The following is a 26270-nucleotide window of genomic DNA, read 5'->3' as shown; positions in this document are numbered from 1 at the left end:
ACAAAAACCCTGCTGCAGACCCAGAAAAAAATTCTCAGGGTCCTAAAGGGGTTAAGGCTTCCACTGCTAAAAATCCTGTCCCCTCGGACAGGGATTCCAGAGCTCTGGACAGATGGGGGAAAAAAGTTTACACTTCTGCTACTTTACCTGTAAGGGCTTTAAATTGCCAGTTTCACATGCTTAAGTATCAACAGTATCTTATGTCATTGTTAAAGCAGAAAGTGGTTTCAATCTCAAAGTCCTGACAGTAAGGAAATGCAGGATTTATTGCATGCAGCTGAACAAGTGGGAAAGCATACTTTACAATGTGGTTTTGATTCATTAGAGGCTTCTTGTAGAGCCGCAGTTACAGGCTCTGTTATTCGAAGGCATGCTTGGTTGAAAGAACAAAGTTTACCTGACCATGTTAAAGTAAAATTATTGGATGCTCCACTACAGCATGATACTTTGTTTGGTGTTAAGGCAGAAGAGGTGTTAAAGAAAATGGAGGATAAAGCAAAATCAATGCAGACAGTAAATGATTTCTTACAGGTTCATCCACCTAGGTTTAGCAGAAACTGGCCTTCAAAAAATTGGTCCTTTCCAGTGTCAGACAGGCCACAAAGAGGCAGATACAGACGCCCAAGAGGCAGATCTCAGCCCCAAGGCTCCTACAGACCTAAACAATGGGGTGCTTCAGCCCCCAAAGGAGGGGAAGACAAATCACAACCTTATAGGAAACAGTCCCAATGACTTCCCTCTACAGATGCCAAGCACTTACCTTTTGGCAGCACCCCTAGGGGGAAAGCTAGCGCTTTTCTCAAAAAATTGGCACGTAATCACCCAGGACAAATGGGTACTGAATATTGTTTCTCAGGGTTACAGGTTCCACTTTCACACGCTTCCAAAATCAAGAGGTATGCCGGACCTGCCACAAAACCAATGGGCAGCGGCACAAAAACAAATTGCTGCTCTCATGGACAAGGGAGCTATTCAAAGAGTACCACAGGAAGAACAGGGGCAAGGATTTTACTCAAGACTTTTCTTAGTACCCAGAAAGGACAAAGCCTGGAGACCAATACTGGACCTGTCAATCCTAAACACTTTCCTGGATGTTCCAAAATTCAAAATGTTTACACTATAGCAGCTTCTACCCATGCTGGGCAGGAAGGCTTGGCTAGTTACTTTGGACCTCAAGGAGGCATACCTGCATGTCCCAATCAGACAAACTTGCAGAAGATACCACAGATTCATAGCAGGCTCAATGCATTACCAATTCTCTGCACTGCCCTTTGGCTTATCTAGTGTGCCCAGGGTCTTCGCAAAATGCCTGGCACCAGTAATTGCATTTTGCAGACAAAAAGGAATTCAAATATATCCCTAATTGGACGACTGCCTTATTCAAGCAGAGAGCAAGGACATTCTACTAAAGCATCTGGCATTTGTAAAAAGATTACTAATTTGCCTAGGGTACACAGTAAACGAAATGAAATCAAAACTAGTGCCCTCTCAAGAGATAATATTCCTGAGTGCAACCTTAAATACAACTGCCCAGATGGCTTATCTCATGCCAGACAAAGAAAGGCAACTGACTCAATACTTTCAACTGATGGCAACAAAGACCCAGCTCCCTGCAAGAAAAATTCTGCAAGCCCAGGGCTTCATGGCGTCCTGCATTCTACTAATTCCATATGCAAGACTGCATATGAGGAAACTACAATAGTATCTAAAAAGTGTTTGGACTCAACATTGTCACAGCCTGGAGACAATCATACCTTTAATTCCCTGCCTACAACAGGAGTTTCGATGGTGGTCCCATGCCTGTCACCACAACAAGGGACAGCCTTTCACCTTACCCACAGCCAGGCAGACAATAACAACAGATGCATCGGATTATGCCTGGGGGGGCACATATGGCAGGAAAATGTATTCAGGGCACGTGGCCCAAGGAACAAATGCATCTTCACATCAATCAGAAAGAGATGCTAGCTGTACAGAATGCCCTGACAGCTTTCAAGGGCCTACTACATCCAGGACAACTTCTAATAATGACAGACAATACCACAATTATGTGGTACATAAACAAGGGGGCACACATTCCTACCCCCTATGCAGGCAAGCCATGACCTTGTGGAACACAGCACTAATCTATCAGGTACATCTGCAGGCACAATTCCTGCCAGGAACAAAAAATCCACTGGCAGACGAACTAAGCAGAAATCTCATGGACCCTCACGAATGGAAACTAAATCCACAGGTGTTCAGCATGAAAACAAGGAAATGGGGACGCCCAGACATAGATCTTTTTGCCTCCCCTCCCAATTGCCAACTACAGAAATTCTGCAGAAGAACTTATCACTCTCAAGCATGGAAAGTGGATGCTCTACCATTCATCTGGAAAGCTCTGACAGTCTATGCCTTCCCTCCAATGCCTCTTCTTACCAAGGTGCTACTAAAAGTCAGACAAGAAAGGCCAAAAATGATCCTGATTGCCCCAGACTGGCCACGCCACCACTGGCACCCAATCCTAAAGAGCTTGTCTCAGGGCCCAGCTTGGCCTTTACCTCAAATTCCTCATCTACTGACTCAACAAAACAATCAGATTCTGCACAGTCAACTCAGAACCTTAAATCTGGCAGCATGGCAGATAATGTAGCCACTCAGACTGCACCTCTCTCTAAAGCTGTTATGGATGTCATTTTAGAAGCCAGGAGGCCCAGCACTAGGAAATTTTATGCAGAAAAATGGAAGAGATTCTGTGCTTGGAACCAGGCACAAGGGCTCAACCCACTTGTTCAAAATTATACCTCAGATTTTACAATACCTAACTGAGATGCTGGACAAAGGCCTATCTTTCTCATCAATTAAAATCCATGCCTCTGCTATTTCAGCTCATTACAATACGGAACCTCCTATTTTTTCAGATCCTCTACTAAGACAGTACCTCAGAGGGGCAAAAAACATAAGACCCCCAAGGAGAGCACCAGTACCAACTTGGGATCTCAATTTTGTTTTAGAAAAACTCACACTGAATCCTTTTGAACCAGCCAGCACAGCTGATATAAAATTCTTATCATGGAAAACTGCTCTGCTCCTAGCAATAACTTCAGCAAGAAGAGTATCATAGTTACAGGCATTAATGGCTGTGGAACCTTTCATCACTTTTCACCAGGACAGGGTTTCTGTTAGGACAAACCCAACATTCATGCCAAAAGGAGATATTCATCGTGTTTCACTGCTGCAGTCATTACACTTGGGTTATCCTGCCGTCAGGCGGTCCCGCAGTCGGCCAGAGTTCCAAAGTCTTGGTCCGGCGTCGGTTGCTGTCACTACTTCCCTGACGTCAGTGCGCCAGGGATATATAAGATGCAGCCGGCGCCATTTTCTTAAGTCTTTCTTGCCGCGCGGTGCCCGAAGCAAAAGCAGTTTGCAAGTGCCGGTCGGCCGACTCCTGAGATTTTCAATTCAAATTTCAGAACCGAAGTCTTCAATAAAGCTAAGTACCCGTTGGGGAAACTTTTTCTTGCCTCAGACGGATGTCAGTAAAAGTTAATAATTGTATTTCTTGTGGGAAGAAAATACCTCATAAGGATTTTCATTCTTAATGTATTTCATGCCTGTTCCCAGACCACAATGTCACTAGTTGTCGGTTTTGTGCTAGATTTAACAAACGCACTATTAAACGTCGGTTTGATTTTGCTCGCCATTACTTTGGCCGAAGGTTTAATTATACCATGCCGTAGGAACAACCGATGACCGGAATACACAAAAAACGCAAAGACAAGGATAAGGACAGGCATCCAAGGCCCAAAACTGACGATGAAGCCTCTTCTAGGCCAATCGCCGGTTCACCGATTCTCAGTGAGGCACTTTCGCAGCCCCTGACACCCACTACCTCAGAGCCACAGGCCGCCTCCGACTCCCATGTGGAGATGTCTAGGCCTCTGGATACTCAAGGTGTTGGGCCTACGGAAACTAACCCTTCAGATGGGTCCGGAGCCGCTGAGCAGGCATCGGCTTCTGAGGGTGTTTTAAGACCTTCACAGCTTACCGTAAAAACTTCAGCCGAGTCTAAAACTCCATTAAAGACAAAGAAGCAAGTAGAGCGTTAATCTGGACAGGTCCTCATGCCTAAAAAACAGATGCTCAAAATAGCCAAAGACTTAATTACTCTGATCAGGGGTACTCATCCCCCAGGATACAGACTATGATTCCTCTGACCAGGTTTCCATTTCTTCTGATTCCTCTTCAGACCAGGGATACTCTTTACCCCCCTATGAGGACTCTGATGCTGAAGAATCAATTCCTTCAGCCTCAGTTCCTGAGTATTATTCTTTTGGGGAAACTTTACTTACCATGAGGGAGCATTTCCATTGGGAGGGCCAGGATTACTCCGAATCCAAGAAAAGGCTCAGAGACTTTCTTTTTTTACCTCAGCACAGACCCCTTGCTATTCAGCCAATGTTAGATATTGTGGATGATGTGTTCTCTGAATCCAGTTTAAATCCTGATTCTTTGCCCCCTGTTCCAGTCAAGCCGGACAGGTACTACAGAGTCCCTGACTCTCACAAATTTCTTTATAAAAACAATGTTGCTGACCCAGAAACTATTTTCCAGGGTCCCAAAGGGGTAAAAGCTTCCATGGCTAAGAATCCAGTTCCCTCTGACAGGGATTCTAGATCATTAGACAGATGGGGGAAGAAAGTTTACACTTCTGCAACTTTGGCAGTGAGAGCTTTAAATTGCCAGTTTCACATGCTTAAATACCAACAATATTTAACGTCTCTGTTAAAACAGAAAATGGTTACAAGTTCAGAACATCCTGACTATAAGGAAATGCAGGATTTATTGCATGCAGCTGAACAAGTGAGAAAACATACACAATGTGGTTTTTATTCATTAGAGGCTTCTTGTAGAGCAGCAGTTACAGGATCTGTGATTCGAAGGCATGCTTGGTTAAAAGAACAAGGTTTACCTGATCATGTTAAGGCTAAATTATTGGATGCTCCGTTACAGCAGGATATTTTATTTGGTGTCAAGGCAGAAGAGGTATTAAAGAAAATGGAGGATAAGGCAAAATGTATGCAAACAGTGAAGGATTTCTTACAGGTACAGCCACCTCGATTTAGCAGAAATTGGCCTTCAAAGAATTGTTCCTTTCCAGTGTCAGACAGACCACAAAGAGGCAGATACAGACGCCCAAGAGGCAGATCTCAGCCCCAAGGCTCTCACAGGCCACAACAGTGGGGTACTTCAACCCCAAAAGGAGGGGAAGACAAGTCACAACCTTACAGGAAACAGTCCCAATGACTTCCCCCTTCGAATGCCAAGCACTTACCTTTTGGACGCTCCGTTAGGGGGAAAACTAGCACTTTTTTCTCAAAATTGGCATATAATCACCCAAGACAAATGGGTTCTGAATATTGTGTCTCAAGGTTACAGGTTCCACTTTCATACTCTACCAAGGCTAAAAGGAATGCCAGACCTGCCACAAAATCAATGGGCAGAGGCACAAAAACAAATTACAGCCCTCATGGACATGAGAGCTATTCAAAAAGTGCCACAACAGGAACAAGGACAAGGATTTTACTCAAGACCTTTCCTGGTCCCCAGAAAGGACAAAGCCTGGAGACCCATACTAGACCTTTCTACTCTAAAGACTTACCTGGATGTTCCGAAATTCAAAATGTTGACACTACAGCAGCTTCTTCCCATGCTGGGCAAGAAGGCTTGGCTTGTTACTTTGGACCTCAAAGAGGCATACCTGCATGTCCCTATCAGACAAAATTGCAGAAGATACCTCAGGTTCATAGCTGGTTCAATGCATTACCAATTTTCTGCACTGCCCTGTGGCTTATCTACTGCGCCCAGGGTCTTCACAAAGTGCCTGGCACCAGTAATTGCATTTTGCAGACAAAAAGGAATTCAAATATAGCAATACCTGGACGACTGCTTTATTCAAGCAGAGAGCAAGGACATTCTTCTAAAGCATCTGGCATTTGTAAAAAGGTTGCTAATTTGCCTAGGGTACACAGTAAGCGAAAAGAAGTCAAAACTAGTGCCCTCACAAGAGATAATATTCCTGGGTGCCAGCTTAAATACAACGGCCCAGATGGCTTATCTCACACCAGACAAGCAAGGACAATTGACTCAGTACTTTCAATTGATGGCAACAAAAACCCAACTCCCTGCAAGAAAAATTCTGCAGGCCTTGGGATTCATGGCATCCTGCATACTACTAATTCCATATGCCAGACTGCATATGAGGAAATTACAATGTTACCTAAAAAGTGTGTGGACTCAACACTCACAGTTTGGAAGCAGTAATACCACTAATTCCCTGCCTACAACAGGAGTTTCGATGGTGGGCACAGGCATGTCACCTCAACAAGGGACAGCCTTTCACTCTACCCACAGCCAGGCAGACACTAACAGCAGTTGCTTCGGATTACGCTTGGGGAGCACACATGGCAGGAAAATGTATTCAGGGCAAGTGGACCGCAGACCAAATGCATCTTCACATCAATCAAAAAGAGATGTTGGCTGTACAAAATGCCCTAACAGCTTTCAAGGACCTTCTGCATCCAGGACAACTATTATTAAAGACAGACAACACCACAGTAATTTGGTACATAAACAAGCAAGGGGAAACTCATTCTTATCCCCTATGCAGACAAGTCATGACCTTGTGGAACACAGCTCTAACCTATCAAGTTCATCTACAAGCACAATTCCTGCCAGGAAAGAAAAACACTCTGGCAGACGACTTAAGCAGAAACATCATGGATCCTCACGAGTGGAAATTAAATCCACAAGTATTCAGCATGATAACGCAAAAATGGGGGTGCCCAGACATAGATCTCTTTGCCTCCCCAATGAATTGCCAACTGCAAAAATTCTGCACAAGGACTTATCACACACAAGCATGGAAGGTGGATGCTCTCTCGTTCAGCTGGAAAAGCCTAAAAGTTTATGCCTTCCCACCACTGCCTCTCCTTTCAAAGGTACTCCTAAAAGCCAGAAAAGAAAAAACACAGATGATCCTGATTGCCCCAGACTGGCCACGCCAGCACTGGTACCCAGTCTTAAAGAACTTAGCTCAAGGCCCACCATGGATTTTACCTCAAACTCCGCACCTTCTGACTCAACAAAACAATCAGATCCTGCACAGTCAGCTCAAAACCTTAAACCTGGCTGCATGGCAGATTCATTAGTCAAGCAGACAACACCTCTCTCTAAAGCTGTTATGGATGTCATTTTGGAGGCCAGGAGGCCTAGCACCAGGAAATCTTATTCAGAAAAGTGGAAGAGATTCTGTGCCTGGAACCAGGCTCAAAGCTTTGACCCTCTTGTACCAAATATTCCTCAGATATTACAATACTTGACTGAGATGCTGGACAAAGGACTATCCTTTTCATCCATTAAGATCCACGCCTCTGCCATCTTGGCTCATTACAACACAGATCCTCTTATTTTCTCTCATCCATTGCTAAAACAGTACCTCAGAGGGGCTAAAAACATAAGACCGCCCCGGAGAGCACCAACATCAACTTGGGACCTCAATTTTGTCTTTGAAAAGCTAACTTTACCTCCTTTTGAACCAGCCAATTCAGCAGAATGAAAATATGTATCATGGAAAACTGCTCTGCTTTTGGCAGTAACCTCAGCACGAAGAGTCTCAGAGTTACAGGCACTAATGGCAGTGGAGCCTTTCATCATTTTTCACCAAGACAGGGTTTCTTTAAGAACAAAACCATTCATTTATGCCTAAGGTGGTATCCAGTGTGGCTCTTAACCAGACTATTCACTTGCCGACTTTTTATCCAAATCCCCAGAATAAAGGGGAGAGACCTCTGCATTCCTTGGACATACACAGACAATTACGTTTCTGCTTGGACAAAACAAAAGCTTTCAGAAAAACTGAGCAATTGTAGCATATGCTGCAGGATCACAGGGAAAGGCTATTTCAAAGCAGACCATTTCAAAGTGGATAGGACACTGTATCCGGTTCTGCTACACACAGCATGGGAAACCTGTACCTAGTAACATTAGGCCACATTCCACCAGGGCAACAGCCACTTCACCTGCGTACCTTAGAGGAGTACCTACCAAAGATATCTTAGAAGCTGCAACTTGGAGTTCAGTGCACAACTTTACCAAGCATTATCACTTGCCTCTTTATTCTAGATCCAGAGCTGGCTTTGCCACTGCAGTGCTGCAGGGCCTCATAGCCACCCCAAATCCTCTGTAGAACCAGCCACCCTAACTCAGCTTTGGGATTCATCCCAAATGTAATGACTGCAGCAGTGAAACACGATGAACATAGTACATTTTTGTACCTACCATAAATGTAGATGTTCGAGTGTCTTCACTGCTGCCGTCCAGATTACACACCCACCATCCCCTCTTTCTTAGCTGGGACTTATCTATACCTTTCAACCCTATACTACCTATGTGGTGTATTTGCTGGTAATTGAAGGTTTTGTTTTTTTACCTTTATTGTATGTTTTATTAGCAATATGTATTGCCTACCTATTAGGGGGCACCTGACATCTGGGGCAAGAAAAACTGAAGAAAATGGTGTTGGCTGCATCTTGTATACCCCTGGCACACTGACGCCAGGGAAGAAGTGACAGCAACCGACGCTGGACCAAGACTTTGGAACTCTGGCCGACTGCGGGACTGCCTGACGGCAGGATAACCCAAGTGTAATGACTGCAGCAGTGAAGACATTCGAACATCTACATTTATGGTAGGTACAAAACTGTACTTTTCCAATGTGGCCCTGAACCAAACCAGTCATTTACCAGATGTCCTTCAAGGATGCATCTGCAGTCTTTACAAATGGGGTTGTCCTGTCGTCAGGCAGCCCTTCGGTCGGCCGGATTCCAAAGTCTGGGTCTGGCTTCGGCTGGTGTTGCACTTCACCCGACGTCATTGCGGCAGTTATTCGGGTATAAAGGCATCAGCCGACGCCATTTTCCTCAGTCTTTCTTGCGCGTGCGCAAGCAGAAGCTGTTCGCAAGTGCCGGTCGGTCAGATCCAGAGATTATTACTACCGAATACTACTTCGAAGACTTCTATAAAGCTAAGTACCCCGTTGGGGACTCTTTCTTGCCTCAGCCAATGTCAGAGAAAGTTAATAACTGTTTATCTTGTGGGAAACAAATACCTCATAAAGATTTCCACTCCTATTGCATACATTGTTTAGGCCCAGACCATGGCGTAGCAGCTTGTCTAGCCTGTGCTTCTTTAACCGACGGACGCTTAGGCGTCCGGATTTTCTGAACAGATTTTCGGCTCCGATTTTGCCTACATTATGCCGTCGGATCCTCCGACACGCAAATAACCAAAAGCGCAAAAGGACCGACACTCGCGGTCCGAGGTTTCGGCGAAACCGCGGTTAAACAAACCACAGTGTCTCGGTTTCGCGAAACCGAGCAAGCGGTTCTTTCTTCAGCCGATAACTTGCCTTCTACCGAGGCCTCTTCTAACCTGGTAGAAACGGCTTCTGAAATCCAACCTTCTGTTGCGATTTCACAGGATTTATCAGACACCATTCCCCTAGATATTTCTACCTCTGCACGTGGAGCTGCTAGGCCTCCTCCAGCTATGTCTATTAAGGCCTTTGCCAGGGCTAAAGCAGCCAAAGCATCAAAACCTGTGCCTGACAAGCCCCCCTCTCACAGGCCCAGCACCAGCTCCCATATGCTTTCTTTGGCAGAGGATCTCATCTCTTTAATTCGTGGAGCCCAGCCTCATCCAGACAGGGCCTCTCTCCCTCCTCCAGAAAAGAGGCCTAGAGCAGAGCCCCCTGAGCCAGTATCCGCAGATGATTCCTCTGATGACTCAGAACATACAGACCCTCCTGAGGCTTCTTATTCTCCTTACGAAGACTCTGATGCTGAGGAGTCCATCCCTTCGGCCTCTCCTCCTGAGGAATTTTCCTTTGGGGAAACCTTACATGCTATGAGGGAACAATTTCAGTGGCAGGGCCAAGATTTCTCAGACTCTAGAAAAAGGCTTAGGACCTTTCTACATTTGCCACAGCATAGGCCTTTAGCTATACCCCCAGTTCTATCTGTTGTTGAGGATGCATTTAATGATGCTTGCACTGCTCCTGATACTTTACCTCCGGCTCCTGCTAAGCCCGATAGGTACTACAGGGTCCCGGACACTCATCACCACTTATATAAGGCTCCTTTTGCAGATCCAGAGACCATCTCCCAGGGCCCTAAAGCTGTAGCAGCTACTTCTTCTAAAAACCCCCTCCCCTCTGAAAGGGAATCCAGGTCCTTAGAGATGGGGTAAAAAAGTTTACACCTCTGCTACTTTGTCAGCTAGAGCTTTGAACTGCCAATTTCATATGATTCAATATCAAGAGTTTATGCTTGACCAGTTGACTAAAAAGCTGTCCTCTGAAGAATCTTTAGATAAAAAGTATGTTCAAGAAATGTTACATAACATACAGCAGGTTAGTAACCATTCTTTAAAATGTGTCTATGATGCAATGGAGGCTTCCTTTAGATCAGCCATGACTGGCACAGTTATCAGGAGGCATGCATGGTTGAAAGAACAGGCATTACCAGACCATGTCAAATCTAAGCTTTTGGATGCACCTATGGACAAGGTCAATTTATTTGGTGCCCCCGCACAGCAGGTACTAAAAAAGATGGAAGAGAAAGCAAAATCTGTGCAAACAGTGAAAGATTTCTTACAAGTTCAACCTCCAAGGTTTAGCAGGAACTGGCCCTCCAAGAATTGGTCCTTTCCGGACTCCTCTAAGGCACAAAGAGGCAGGAATAGGCGCTCTAGAGGCAGAAACCAATCCAGGGGTGCCTACAGGGGTCGCCAGTGGCAGGGTAACAACCAACGAGGCACGGATACAGCCACCACCACTACAACAACTCAATCACAGTGACTTGGCGGTGGCACCGCCTACCAGGGAACAACTAGAAGCACCCTTAGGCAGAAAGCTAACATTATTTTCAAGAAACTGGCACTGCATTACAAGAGAAAAATGGATTTTGCAAACTATAGACAAAGGTTACAGGTTCTATTTCCATACTCTACCAGGAAAGAGGAATGCCAAACCTACCACCTACTCAAAGGGCAGAAGCTCTAAAACAAATATCTCAATTATTAAGAATGAGAGCTGTGGAAAAGGTACCATCTATGGAGCAGGGGAAGGGATTTTACTCCAGACTCTTCCTGGTACCAAGAAAAGAAAACAAATGGAGGCCTATTCTAGACCTGTCCGCTTTAAACACATTCCTCATTGTTCCAAAATTCAAAATGCTGACCCTACAGCAGCTTCTTCCCATGCTGGGCAAGGAGTCTTGGCTGGTAACTCTAGATCTCAAGGAGGCATACCTGCGTCCCCATAAGACCAATTTGCAGAAGATACCTCAGATTTCTTGCAGGATCAGAGCATTATCAATTCTCAGCATTGCCCTTTGGCTTATCTACTGCGCCCAGAGTGTTCACGAAATGCCTGGCATCAGTAATCGCGCATTGCAGACTTCAGGGGATTCAAATCTATCCCTACCTGGACGACTGCCTGATACAAGCGGACAACAAAAACAAACTAACAGAAGACTTACAAAGAGTCATCCACCTGCTGCAAGCCCTGGGATATACAGTCAATACAAAAAAGTCGAGGCTGATTCCATCCCAAAGAATAACCTTTCTGGGTGCAGAACTGGACACATCAAAACAAATGGCATTTCTAACTGCAGAAAAGAAAGAGCAACTTCCTCTCTACTTCTTGGCATTAACAAAGCAGAGCCATCTAACTGCAAGAAAAGTTCTACAAGCTCTAGGCTACATGGCATCCTGCATAATACTGGTCCCTCATGCCAGGCTGCATATGAGAAAGCTACAGTGGTACCTAAAGAATTTGTGGTCTCAGCACAAGCGCAGCCTAGAAACCAAAATTCCAATGATCCCATGCCTGAAGCAAGAATTCCTATGGTGGGCTCAGGCCTGTCAATCAAACACAGGATTGCCCTTCTGCAAAAGTCAACCAAGACAAACCATCACGACAGATGCCTCAGACCTCGGTTGGGGGGCACACATGATGGACAAGTGCATTCAAGGCCTATGGACTCGAGACCAGCTGCATTTGCACATAAATCTAAAAGAAATGATGGCAGTAAAATTGGCAATCCAGGCATTCAGACCTTTTCTCCAAGAAGGCCAGTTGATGATAAGGACAGACAACACCACAGTTATGTGGTACATCAACAAACAGGGAGGCACACACTCATACCCTCTATGCCGGCTGGCACTGGACCTATGGGATGTGGCTCTGAGCTACAACATTCAGTTACAGGCAATTTATGTACCAGGGAAGGAAAACATTCTAGCAGACATATTAAGCAGAACTACAACAGATGCCCACGAATGGATGCTGCATCCGGACATCTTCAAAACCATCACAAGAGAATGGGGATTACCACAAATAGACTTGTTTGCATCCCCATTCAATCACCAGTTGAAGAAATTCTGCACAAGGACTTACCACCCAGTTGCTTGGAAGGTGGACTCCTATCTTTCAGTTGGAAAAGCCTGACAGCATCGCATTCCCACCACTTCCTTTGATGCACAAGGTGCTTCTCAAGATCAAAGAGGAACGTCCGAGGATCATTCTGATAGCCCCAGACTGGCCAAGACAACATTGGTATCCACTGCTGAGGAGCATGTCCGGGAACAAATATGGACACTGCCCTGATCCCATTACTGCTGACACAGAACAACTACAACATCCTGCATCCAAACCTAAAACTCTGCAGCTAACTGCTTGGAACATTACATAACAGCAATTAACCCAAATTTATCCCAAAGGGTTAAAGACATAATCCTGGAGGCTCGTAGACCTTCAACAAGAAAGAATTATGCAGCAAAATGGAAAAGATATCTCATCTGGAGTACTGCAAAGGGGCAAGATGTGACACTGGTGAACATAGCCAACATCCTGGAGTACTTGGCGGAGCTCTTCCATACAGGCCTGTCCTATTCTTCCATCAAGATACATGCATCAGCTATTTCAGCAAAATACAGCTTGGATCCTCCTGTCTTCTCGCATCCTCTGCTCAGACAGTTTCTGAGAGGAATTAAAAATGTAAAACCTCCCAGGAAACCTCCATTGCCAGCATGGGACTTGAACTTTGTGCTAGAAAAACTGACTCTACCTCCTTTCGAACCAGCAGCTACAGCAGAATTACAATACTTATCCTGGAAGACTGCTTTCCTGCTGGCAATAACTTCAGCAAGAAGGGTCTCTGAACTACAGGCATTAATGGCAGTACAACCCTTCCTGATCTCCAATCAAGAGTGTCCATGAGAACAAATCCTACATTTATGCCTAAGGTGGTATCCAGAGTCTCTTTAAATCAGGCTATCCACCTACCTACATTCTTCCCCAACCCACAGAACAGGGGAGAAAAACTCTTACATACCTTGGATGTACACAGACAATTACGCTGCTACCTGGACAGGACAAAAAACAATAGAAAAACCGACCAGCTTCTGGTAGCATATGCAACAGGAAAGGAAGGAAAACCAATTTCTAAACAGACAATCTCCAAATGGATAGGAAATTGCATTAGATTTTGTTACTCCTACCATGGAAAGAAAACTCCAGAGAACATCAGGCCTCACTCCACAAGGGCTACAGCCACTACCACAGCTTTCTTACGAGGAGTGGCTACCAAGGACATTATAGAGGCTGCTACTTGGACCTCCATGCATACATTTGCCAAGCATTATAACTTACCTCTATACTCTAGATCCCATGCTGGCTTTGCCACTGCTGTTTTGCAAGGGATCCTGGCTACACCATAATCTATTCTCATTTCCTCCTCCCCTAGTTTAGCTATGGTATTCTACCCATTTGTAAAGACTGCAGATGCATCCTTGAAGGACATAGTACAGTTTTGTACCTACCATAAATGTAGATGTCCGAGAGGAATGCATCTGCAGTCAGGATTACCCACCCTCCTTCCCCTCTGAGGTACTCCTTGGGTACTTACCAATCTTCAGCTAGCTTGGGGGGATCTATTATGGTGTATTTGTTTGTATATATGTACATACATGCTTATTTTGTGTGTTTGCTCTCTACTATTTGGAAACTTTGGCATTTATCCAAATTTAGCCATCCAAGAGGGCACCTGGCATCTGGGGCAAGAAACACTGAGGAAAATGGCGTCGGCTGATGCCTTTATACCCGAATAACTGCCGCAATGACGTCGGGTGAAGTGCGACACCAGCCGAAGCCAGACCCAGACTTTGGAATCCGGCCGACCGAAGGGCTGCCTGACGACAGGACAACCCCATTTGTAAAGACTGCAGATGCATTCCTCTTGGACATCTACATTTATGGTAGGTACAAAACTGTACTTTTTCTACCCAAATCCCCAGAATAAAGGGGAGAGACTTCTGCATGCTTTGGATATACACAGACAGCTATGATTCTACTTGGACAAAACAAAAGCTTTCAGGAAAACTGAGCAACTGTTTGTAGCCTATGCTGCAGGATCACAAGGAAAACCTATCACAAAGCAGACAATTTCAAAATGGATAGGACACTGCATCCGCTTCTGTTAAGCACAACATGGCAAATCAGTGCTTAAGGTCATTAGGCCACATTCTACCAGAGCAGCAGCCAGTTCAGCAGCCTTTCTCAGAGGAGTACCAACCAAACACATTTTAGAAGCTGCCACCTGGAGCTCAGTGCACACTTTCACCAAGCACTACCACTTGCCTCTCTACTCAAAATCCAGAGCAGGCTTTGCCACTGCAGTCCTGCAGGGCCTGGTAGCCTCTCCAAATCCAATCTAGACCCAGCCGCCCAACCTCAGCTTTGGGATTCAACCCAAGTGTAATGACTGCAACAGTGAAACACGATGAACATAGTACAGTTGTGTACCTACCATAAATGTAGATGTTCGAGTGTATTCACTGTTGCAGTCCAGGTTACTCACCCACCTTCCCCCTTTTCATTGCTGGGACTTCTCTGTACTTCTCCACTCTATACAACCTATGTGGTGTATTTGCTTGTAGATGAGGGAAATGTTTATATTAGTACATGTATGCTTTTTGGCATCATTTTATTTTTTCCAGCCTTCCTATCTGGGGGCACCTGACATCTGGGGCAAGAAAAACTGAAGAAAATGGTGTCGGTTGCATCTTTTATACCCCTGGCGCACTGACGTCAGGGAAGAGGCGACAGCAACTGACGCCGGACCAAGACTTTGGAACTCAGGCCGACTGCGGGTAGCCTGCCGGCGGATAACCCAAGTGTAATGACTGCAACAATGAATACACTCGAACATCTACATTTATGGTAGGTACACAACTGTACTTTCCTATCATACCTTGCCTATGCCTAGAGTTCCTTTGGTGGGCAAAGGCCTGCCACCAAAACAAGGGACTACCTTTCACACCACCCCTTGCCGCCCAAACCCTAACAACAGATTCATCAGACTGTGCATGGGGGGCTCACCTGGCAGGAAAGTGCATTCAGGGCAAATGGAACGCAAGTCAAATGCACCTGCATATCAATCAAAAAGAAATGTTAGCTGTACAGAATGCTCTGACAGCCTTCAAGGACCACATTCTTCCAGGACAACTAATGGTAAAGATGGACAACACCACTGTTATGTGGTACATAAACAAACAGGGGGGTACATATTCTTACCCCCTCTGCAGACTAGCCATGGCATTGTGGAACACAGCCTTGAGCTACCAAGTGCACCTACAAGCTCAATTCCTGCCAGGAAAATTAAATACACTGGCAGATAGACTAAGCAGAAACCTAATGAACCCACATGAGTGGAAACTGGAACCAAGGGTTTTCAACATGTTGACAAGCAAATGGGGGAGCCCAGATATAGACCTGTTCGCCTCTCCCCAGAACTACCAATTGGACAAATTTTGCACAAGGACTCCCCACAAACAAGCCTGGAAAGTGGATGCTCTGTCCTTCAGCTGGAAAAATCATCTTAAAGGCAAGGAGTCCTAGTACTAGAAAATCTTGTGCTGAAAAATGGAAAAGATTCTGTGCCTGGAATCAATCTCAAGGGATGAGCACAGCACACAGAACCTCCCCTCTTCTCTCTCTCATCCACTGCTCAAGCAGTTCTTCAGAGGGGACAGAAATTTGAGACCACCCAGGAGAGCTCCAAACCCAGCCTGGGACCTTAACTTTGTCTTGGAGAAACTCACTCTACCTCCTTTCTAGCCAGCTGCTACTGCTTTCTTGGAAAACAGCTTTCCTTTTAGCAATCACTTCAGCTAGAAGGGTATCTGAATTACAGGCCTTTATGGCAGTGGAGCCTTTCATCATCTTTCATGCAGACAGGGTGTCCCTCAGAACCATTCCATCCTTCATGCCCAAGGTGGTATCCAGTGTGGCTCTTAATCAGTCCATTCATTTGGTAACCTTCTTTCTCAGTCCACAGAATAAAGGGGAACGGATACTGCATTCCTTAAATGTGCACAGACAACTTAAATTCTACTTGGACAGGACTAAACCTCAAAGGAAATCTGAATAACTGCTGGTAGCATTTGCTGCAGCGGCAGAGGGGAAGGCTATTTCAAAGCAAACCATTTCTTAATGGATAAGCCATTGCATTCATTTCTGCTATAAGCACCATGGAAAACCTATCCCCCAGGGGATCAAACCTCACTCCACCAGGGCTGCATCTACCTCTACAGCCTTTCTCAGAGGCGTCCCTACCAGGGACATCCTAGAAGCTGCTACCTGGAGTTCTGTACATACTTTCACCAAGCATTATCATTTGCCAATTTTCTCTAAATCCAGAGCTGGCTTTGCCACTGCAGTCTTGCAGTGCCTTATAGCTGGCCCTAATGCTATCTAAACTCCTCCTCCCAACCATAGCTTTGGGAATCTACCCAAATGTAATGACTGCAACACTGAAACACGAAGAAAATGGTACAGTTGTGTACACTTACCATAAATGTAGATGTTCGAGTGTATTCACTGTTGCAGTCCTGGTTACCCTCCCTCCAGCCCCCTAACTTCTTTCGGCTGTACCTCTACTTTCCTTTACTATGCTTAAAAGCCTTTTTGGTGTATTTGCTTTTTTTTTTGGAGGTAGAGCTTTGTGGTTTTATGTTTAATTGCTTCCCATTAGGGGGGCGCCTGACATCTGGGGCAAGAAAAACTGATGTAATGGCGTCAGCTGCATGTTTTATACCTTTGATGACCTGACGTCATGGAAGAAGGGACAGCAACCAATGCAGGACCCAAGACTTTGTTAATCAGGCCGACTGAGGGCAACCTGCAAGCAGATAACCCAAATGTAATGACTGCAACAGTGAATACACTCAAACATCTACATTTATGGTAAGTGTACACAATTGTACTTTCTTAATTCCTTGGCCCAAGTTACTTGGCACTCCATTAAGTGCAGTTATGATGCCGTGTTGACTTCATCTAGGGCAGCTGCATCTGGATCTGCCCTGAGGAGGTATTCATGGCTCAGGCTCCAACCTTTGCCTGATGATATTAAAGCAAAGATCATGGATACCCCTCTGGACAACAAGGCCTTGTTTGGTAACTCAGCTGCAGAGCTATTTAAATCTTTGCAAGAAAAGGGCAAGGAGCTGCAAGATCTAAAACATGTCGTTGTTTCCCTTGTTCCCAGATTTCAGAGGAGTTATCCTCCCAAAACTACCTTTGTTAGAAAACCGGCTAGGCCACAGTCTTCCAAAGGTAACAGAGATCCTGGGAAACAACTCCCATCTAAATCTGCCTCTTCTACTCCCACCCAGAAACAGCCCTTTCAGGCTAAGCCATGTAATCTGTGACTATCCACCTCCAGGTCCATTAACTCCTTTGTGTCTTCACCTCTCTCTCTTTCTCTTTCTCTCCCTGCTTGGAATCAGGTAACCCAGGACTCTTAAGTTCTGTGCATCATCAGACAAGGATATTTCATGTTGTAGAAAACTTTTCCCTCCTTCAGGGGCATTCCACAACCTCTGAAAGAACAACTGGAATATTTCCCCCAGGTCATATCCATCCTGCCTTCTCAGGCACTATTCAGGAAGTCTCACCCTGCCAAGTTGGAAAAGGATTTTACTCCAGGATGTTCCTAGTTCTCAAGAAGGATGACCCTTGGAGGCCCATTCTAGAGCTTTCCCATCTAAATACCTTTCTGAAAGTTCCCACCTTTCGTATACTTGTTTTACCCACGCACCTTTCTTTCTGTCATTCTTCTCCAGGCCTTTATGGTGTCTTAGACATTAAGGATGCCTACCTTCATATCCTCATTGACCTGCGGTTCAGGAAATTTTTTGTTTTTCTATTGCTTCATCACATTTTCAGTTCTGTGCTTTACCCTTTGGACTGTCTTTGGCACCAAGGGTCTTAACAAAATGCTTAGATCCTGTCATGCCCTACTGCAGACTACAGGGCATACAGATTTTTCCTTACCTAGATGACCTACTGCTCCAGGCCTCGTCTCTGGACACCCTCAGGAGAATCCCTCCGTCATAGTGTCTCTCCTGGAGAGTCTAGGGTTCTTGATCAACTCTCAGAAATCTGCCCTGATCTGTTTCCCAGACCACATTTTCCAGGGCTGCAGGATTCAAACAGACAGGATGCTAGCCTCCTTACCTTCAGAAAAGGTCCTTTCCCTAACTTCCTATTTCTAGGACCTTTTGCTCCTCCAATCCCTGGTTGCAAAGGAATTTCTACACCTCTTGGGGTTCATGGCCTCCACGATTCCCATGCTTCCTTTAGCCAAATTACACATAACAAAATTCCAGTGGTTCTTGAGGACTGTTTCGATGCTACTGTCTCATTCTCTGGACTTTGTGTATCCCACTCCTACCTTGCTTGAAAAGGGAGTTAAACTGGTGGATATTTCAAGTTGCAAGGAACCCAGGTCTCCCCCTACAACCACCTCTCCCCATTCAAGAGCTGTACATGGATGCTTCAGACTTAGGATGGGGAGCAGCACAGGAATCCTGGAAGGTCAGAGATGTTTGGTTTCCAGGCCAAACAAGGGAGCGCATCAGTATGAAGGAGATGATGGCCTTGATTTTCATCTTCCAATCTTCAAGCCTGTGCTTTCTCCAGGGCTCCTAAGGTGGTTCACAAACAATACCCACAGTCCTCTGGTATGTCAACAAACAGGGAGGAACAAAGTCTTACTTCCTGTGCAGTCTGGCTTTACAGGCTTGGGAGTTAGCCTTGCAGAGTCAGCTCTCCATTCAGTCTGTCTACATTCCCTCAACTCAGAATGTTGTGGCAGACACACTCAGCAGGTCCATGACTCAATCCCACAAATGGATGTTATACAGGGATATGTTTGTGGACATAGTCCATCGATGGGGTACACCTCAGGTAGATCTCTTTGCCTCCCCCATGAACAGACAACTTCCCAAATTTTGTGCCAGGGTTCCACATACCTTGGCATGGCAGGTGGATGCTCTAGCTTTCTCTTGGAAGGGATGTTTCTGTATGCATTCCCCCCTTCCCACTTCTCCAAAAAGTCAGGCTGAAAATCCAGCCGGAGCAACCAGAAATCTTGCTGGTGACCCCCTTTTGACCAAGACAGTATTGGTTCCCCCTTCTCCTGCATTTAGCCAAGGGCAATCACCACAAATTACCCCACAGAATGGACCTACTTAAACGAGGCAAGGGAACTGTAGTACATCCGCACATGTCAACTCTAAGTCTAACTCTGTGGGTGACAGGGTTTTGATTCCCTTCAGACACCTTTTTTCTGAGGACGTGCTTCAAATTCTGCAGGAGGCCAGAAAACCCACAACAAGGAAATCCTACATTTCCAGATGGAAGAGGTTTTCCATCAGGTGTCTCAAAAAGGATTTACAACCACTGTTAGTGGATGTCCCAGTGGTCTTGTCCGATCTGTGCCAATTAATGAAGAGTGGGCTGTCTAACACCTTGGTTAAAGCCCATCTCTGTGCTGTCTCTGCATGTCTGCCTATGTCTCCCCCTTTAGCTCCAGGTTGGAAGTTAAACTCTTCTCAAAAGGCACCCTTCACATCAGACCACCAAGGAAACCACTTCCTCCTCCTTGGGATCTCAGTTTTGTGTTAGAGAAACTACCCTGGCCCCCTTTGAGCCATCAGGTTCCTCTTCTGCAATCTTGCACCTGGAAACCTGTTCTTGTGGCTATTACTTCTCCCAGAAGGGTATCTGAGTTACAAGCTCTGATGTCTTCCTCCCCCTTCAAAGTCTTCTATAGGGATAGGGTCTCTTTATGTACTAATCTCTCATTTATGGCTAAGGTAGTTACCGAGTTGTCTCTCAATCAGTCTGTCAACGTTCCAATCTTTTTTGCTTCTCCTCAGTCCTCCAGTGAGAGGATTTTGCACACTTTAGACGTGCATAGGCAACTCGGATACTATTTGAACAAAACAAAACCTGTCCGTAAGTCTGAATTCCTGTTTTCTTATTACCCAAAGGCCCTGGGTCAACCTATTTCCAAGCAGAATATCTCCTCTTGGATTTCAAAAGCTTTTTCTTTCTATTATATAACCAGTGGAAAGAATATCTCCTCTCCTGCTAGGGCACTTTCCACTAGGGTAGTGTCTTCCTCTAGAGCCTTTTTTTAAAGGGTTGGACACTTGCTCTATCCTGGAGGCAGCTACCTGGTCTTCTATTCATACCTTCACTAAGTACTATAAACTAGATGTCATCTCCAGGTCCAGTGCTGGTTTTGCCAGAGCTGTTTTGCATGACTTTGTGGAGAATGCTTCTGCTCCTCCACCCAGTTCTTCCTCTGCATGAGCTTTGGTATTCTCCCTCATGTTATGAATACTGCAGCATATGAATAGAAGGACATAGAATAGTTGTGTAAAATCTTACCATAACCATTGATGTCCTTCTCTTCTATATGATATAGTATTATGTATTATAATTATATAGTATTATGCTTGCCTGACCTCTGGTGGCATGTTTTCCTCACCTAAGTTCATACTCGTGATTTTTGTGGCATTCACTTCTGAGGTTGCTACGTGCTGATGTCCGCTTTATAAACAATGCCTCTTTATGGCCAACATACGTTTGCTGTTGTGCTGCGTCGCGTGTACCTCACAGTAGCTTTAGACTTTTGTATACTTGCCAGATGTACGTGTTAGCCGGTGGTGGACTCCCACGTTATGAATACTGCAACATATAGAAGAGAAGGGCATCTATGGTTATGGTAAGATTTTACACAACTGTCCTATCACTGGAATGCATTGTCCATCCAGGTAGGTAGTTTATTAGGGCAGTGTTGTAATAAAGTGCTGCTTTCTTCAGCTTAAAGCATGCCAGCTAACATATCTCAAGAAAATACAGAAGTTCGTAAGTCATTTGAACCTGCCAGGACTTGTGCTAATGAGGGCTAAAAAAACTCTGTGCTGGCTAGCTGGCTGGGCAGTGATTGTAGAGATGAGTGTTGTACTTGAACAAGTTACTTGCTCAATTAAAGTAATTTCTTAAATGTGTACTGAGCAACTCAGATTATTTCAGTATTGTGGTTATTCTTTTAAAGCAGAGTGTCCAGTCTGTCTTTGAAGCTCTGTCTTGTATGGCTTACTGAAAGTAAGTCACATTGGTAGCCCTGGAGGTGCAGCCCCGAACGTGTTTAGGAGAATAGTGGGTATGGAAGAGAGATGATTTATTGGGATATTAGAACAGGAGCCATATTCATTTTATCCAAGACTTCTGAAAGTGTGCATAGCTAAGCATATGTCTGACCCTCTTCTATTTGAAAGGCATTGCTAAGAATGTGCAGTAAGAAGAGCAGGTTTAAGATCTTGTACTAGCACAGATGTCAGGTACGTAGTCCTTGGCCTCAGGCAGACCTGAACTAAGAATCATTCTAGGTGAAGGAAGTTACTACTCTTAATTCCTAGCTGCACCTTCTACTTTTATTTATTTTTTTGTGGAGGGTCTGTCTGTCATCTGAGTGTAGTTGTCCTAATACTGCGGTTATGCTTATTTGAGCTTGAGACCCCTGAAACCTTTGCCAAAAATTAGTACAGATTAATTTCTCAGACACTTCCAAAACTTCAGTCATAGAAAGGTTGTTATTATGGTGTGACAGTATTCAAAAATAACATTTGTAAGTATAATGTGGTGCAGGAAATATCAGTATAGAGTAATAAGTTTTCAAAGGCCAGTAGTTTTGTAAGCTTGACATAAAAACTTATGAACCTGTAGGTAAGCCTCATCCTGTTTCAGAAAAGGCCCATTTATTTCTGAAAAGTGATAATTTATGATTCTGATGTATTAAAGTGAGAACAGCTGTAAAAAGCTATTTTTAGCAGTTAATTTGTGTTTGCAGATCACTAATGAAAAAAGTATTTTGAATCACACGTTACTTTGCGCACACACACACACACACACACACACACACACACACACACACACACACACACACACACACACACATTTTTTTTGAGGGAAGGACAAATGCAGACGCTATTATAATTTTAATTATTGGTAGCTCGATGCTCAAAATAAATTTACATTTTTTACATATTTAGAGCATTATAATCTGAGCGTATTTTTAATATTTCATGGTTTGAGAGGAGCTTACTCTACCACAGTCTTAGAATCTGTGATTTAGAATAAGACATTGTACAGTAGAGTGAGTAGTTTGCAGTGGTTAAAAATGTAACTGTTCTGTTGCAGTTGCTAATCTTCATTGTTTTTTAACAATATTTTCTTATTAACCTATATTTTTTTAGGGTAGGCTGCCTGGCTCCCCGCTGATTTTGATTGTACCTACAGGTCCCTCCAATCCAGTATTTTCCACTTCACGGCGTCATCGCTTTTGGCAATCGCAGCTGGCTTGTTTTGGAAAGGTTAGGTCTTTAAAATGTTTTTATTTTATTTTAAATTTAACAACTACTGGAATTGTGGAAGGACTATTTCACATTGTAGTACATTTCAACCTTTTTAATCTTTAGTTATTGTATTTGTAATGGCTTTATTCCATTACTCTGTTTATAGATAGAAAGGAGTGCTACTTTGAAGTAATCTGCATTTATTTGAGAAGGCAGCAATGGTAGATGTTTTAGTATGCCTCGTGTAAAATTTCAAGTGATTAATTGTATTTGTGGCAGACAGACTAGATTGCAGATTTACTCTAGACTGAGATTTCATTACTTTGGGCGGGTTTGTTTCTTTGCATGACTTACAGTTGTATTTAAGAGTTATTGAGCCTTCTCTGTGTGTAAAGGTTTTGATAAGTTACAAGAGAAGTTATTTGTTAATAAAACAAAGTTCCTGTGATTGCATTATTTGCTTCAGTGCTCTAGAGTAAGCCATTTAGTTTAGGATGGAGGCTGGGTTATAAAAACTGGAATTGACAGATGGGCCATACATATATTTTCTCAATCAATTTCATGAATATTTGCAGTATGTTGCAGTTGAAATGGAGCTGTGGCATAATGTAAGACACAGCATTTCATAATGTCTTTGGAGGCCAAAGTTTGATACTGGGCTGTTTATATTTTGAAGACTGTAAATATGATCATCAGAGTATTAGAAAGCTGAAATATGAAATACAGAGGACTGTATACAGAGAGTATGACATTGTGCTATCTCCGTGTATTCCTCGTACTCTGAGCTAGGCCCAGGGATCTTTGAAGTAGTATGATGGATAGGGTGCAGAGTGGCAAAAAAGGCTTTAAACTTAAAGGTATTACAAATTTCAGTGTTTCTTTGTTGCTTGGTTCATGTTTTTTTTTTCTTTTTTGTGTGTACTCAGAATTGAGTCTTATACTTACACTGTGAGAGCCTTTCTGTTGAATGTGTATAAGAATTAATAAACAGGACATTAGTTGTAAGCAACATGGCACTTTTGTGTCTTGGTAGTTCTTGTTCGTAGATAACTGATATTGGCAGTTGCGGTGATAAGTGGAGTTGTGAAAGGCTGCATTACACGTTACAGTAACATACAGTATTGTGAAATAATTTGGTAGACAAAATACTAACATAATATTGTATTGTAATAATAAACTGTTCTAATATACCTGAACTGTATTTCTCTGACTAAAGTTGTGATATTGGGGTGGGTCCAAACGGAGCTGTGTCATTTTGCATTGCACTTTGTAGCAAGGGAGAATATACTTATTGTTAGCAACATAGTGCCATTAGAGTGGACCTGTTATACAAAGGAGGTTTGTATATGGAGATCAATGAGTAGTACTGTACTTGTGAATGAAAACAAAAGAAGACAGAACACTGATTGTTAGCAACATTGACAGGCCCTTGTCAAAGAGACTGATTCAGTGGTGGTGGGGATAAGTGACTTATTGCATTAGATTGTGCAAATAGAATTACTTTAAAATAAATCTTCAAAGCAATGTTTGGCATTGAATGTTTCTATTTTTTTTCCTTCAGTATTTTCATCTTTAAATATTGGTTTTGATAAGCATTTTATGATCATGATCCAAGTTAAACTGATTTGCTGGCATGTATAGGTGCATCACAGCATCTGATTTCTTAGGTGCCACAGTACATTTTCCCTTTTTGTTGTTCCTTGTTTTGGTGTTGTGTCTTAATAAAAAGCTTGGTAAGCTTTGTATTAAAGCAAAAAAAACAAATAAAGCTCCACACCATCAATATAATTTAACAGAACGGCAAAGCTTTCAGATACAAAATATCCTTCTTCAGTGTCTTACATAAAACAGCATTTTTTATATCTCATTCAAACATATCACATGACACCGCAATCTATCAAAAAGCAACAATTAAGTCTTTAAAAACACAGTAACAGTAATACATACAGTCACTTTTTCTTCACTTTCTGTTGCTTTAATTTTGGTATTGGTTTCAAAGTGACTTGTTTATTAAGACCAGGATATTTATCTGCCTCTAAGCGAATAATCCATACATACTCTTTCATATCCACACTATTTATAAGGTGCCCACATCTAATATTTGGGTGAATTATATGTATACCTCTAAAACTGAACTGATGTGAATTATCAGTTTCATTAACATGTTTGGCCAAGGAATTGGTAAGTACTCTTCTCCTAATTTCAGATCCGTGTTCTGTGATCCTATCTTTTAATTTTCTAGTTGACTTTCCAACATAGAAACCCAAGCATTTATTACAGGTGGCAAGATATATAATGGAGGGTGTATTACATGTTGCACTGCAGTGAAAAACAAACCTTTTACCATTCACAGGATGTATAAATTCAGTGGACTGATTTATACTTGAACAGCAGGAGCAATTGTAGCAAGGAAAAGTGCCCTTTTTATTAAACGTTGTTACTACATTACTATTTAATGAAAAGTCTTTATAACATAATAGTTAATGGCCAAGGACCTTTGTAAATGAAAGAAATGAGAAAAGCAATAAACCTAAACCTTTTCAAAAAACCTCCCTGGGTTCTATGTATGAGCTGGATGAATTTCAACCAGTAGTAGAATCGCAACTTGTAGATGATGAGCCCCTACTTCCAGCAAACCAATCGGAAGCAAGTAGAGACATTATGGATCCGCCCACGACGTCTTCCCGTCTGAATGAACTTCAGGCGAGACCTGGGTCAGGTATACATTCATCTTTAATGAAGGAGAGAGAAGGCCAACAGAAGAAAAGTTTTTTAGGAACAGACCAGGATGTGAAAATGCAACTACCAGAAAGGCTGGTGACCCGGGAAACAGCGTTCGAGATCGAGAGGGAGGGCAAGAAATGGCCCTACAACAAGAAGCAGGACTTTGAAACAATGAAAAACAATGGTAAGACTGTATGTAACCATATGAAAGTCTGGGACATACTGGTAGAATGCTGCTGTGATTTGTCTATTGACTGTTCAGTAATGGGACTTAGTACTGATGTTGTTTTGAATTGCATACCTAATATGGAATATTTAGATGGTCCTAAACAACCATGTAAAAGAACAAAAAAAAGTCCTATGTGATATAAATGATCCAACTAAGTTACATAATACATATGAGCTTGAGAATGCTGCTCCTAATGTTTATTTAACAGCTGATACTAAGCCTTTAGAAGGTGTTTATATTAGAAGTTTGACTCGTGATTCTAATGAAGTCCTACAAAATGGCCAAGGTTTACAAAACTTAGTTACTGCATCTAATGGTAAAGAAAGTTTATGTAAACAGGTGAAAGAAGTCTCTTATGAGTTAAATAATATGATCAGAGACAATGTATCCCTGTCACAAAATTTAGATTTTGATACAACCTTACTGTATAATGCGCATATGCTTGAGAAAGTTGCTTCTAATGCTTATTTAACAGCTGATATTGAGCCTTTCGAAGGTTTTT

General features: G+C 43.4%; 1 protein-coding gene across 4 annotated transcripts in view; it reads left to right on the top strand.

Annotated features, from left to right (window-relative positions):
• Nucleotides 1-26270, top strand: part of KANSL3 (KAT8 regulatory NSL complex subunit 3) — a 2067031-nt gene that overhangs the window by 533984 nt on the left and 1506777 nt on the right. For all 4 annotated transcript variants that reach the window (XM_044084373.1, XM_044084371.1, XM_044084372.1 and 1 more), the window contains exon 7: nt 22717-22833. In XM_044084373.1, coding sequence (XP_043940308.1) covers nt 22717-22833 — 117 coding nt within the window. The remainder of the gene's footprint in view (nt 1-22716; nt 22834-26270) is intronic.

This window comes from Protopterus annectens, chromosome 9.part0 (assembly GCF_019279795.1).
Source record: "Protopterus annectens isolate FY-2018-M chromosome 9.part0, PAN1.0, whole genome shotgun sequence".
Taxonomy (NCBI): domain Eukaryota; kingdom Metazoa; phylum Chordata; order Ceratodontiformes; family Protopteridae; genus Protopterus; species Protopterus annectens.
Note: the sequence above shows the minus strand (reverse complement) of the source record. Positions and strands in the feature narration are given on the sequence as shown.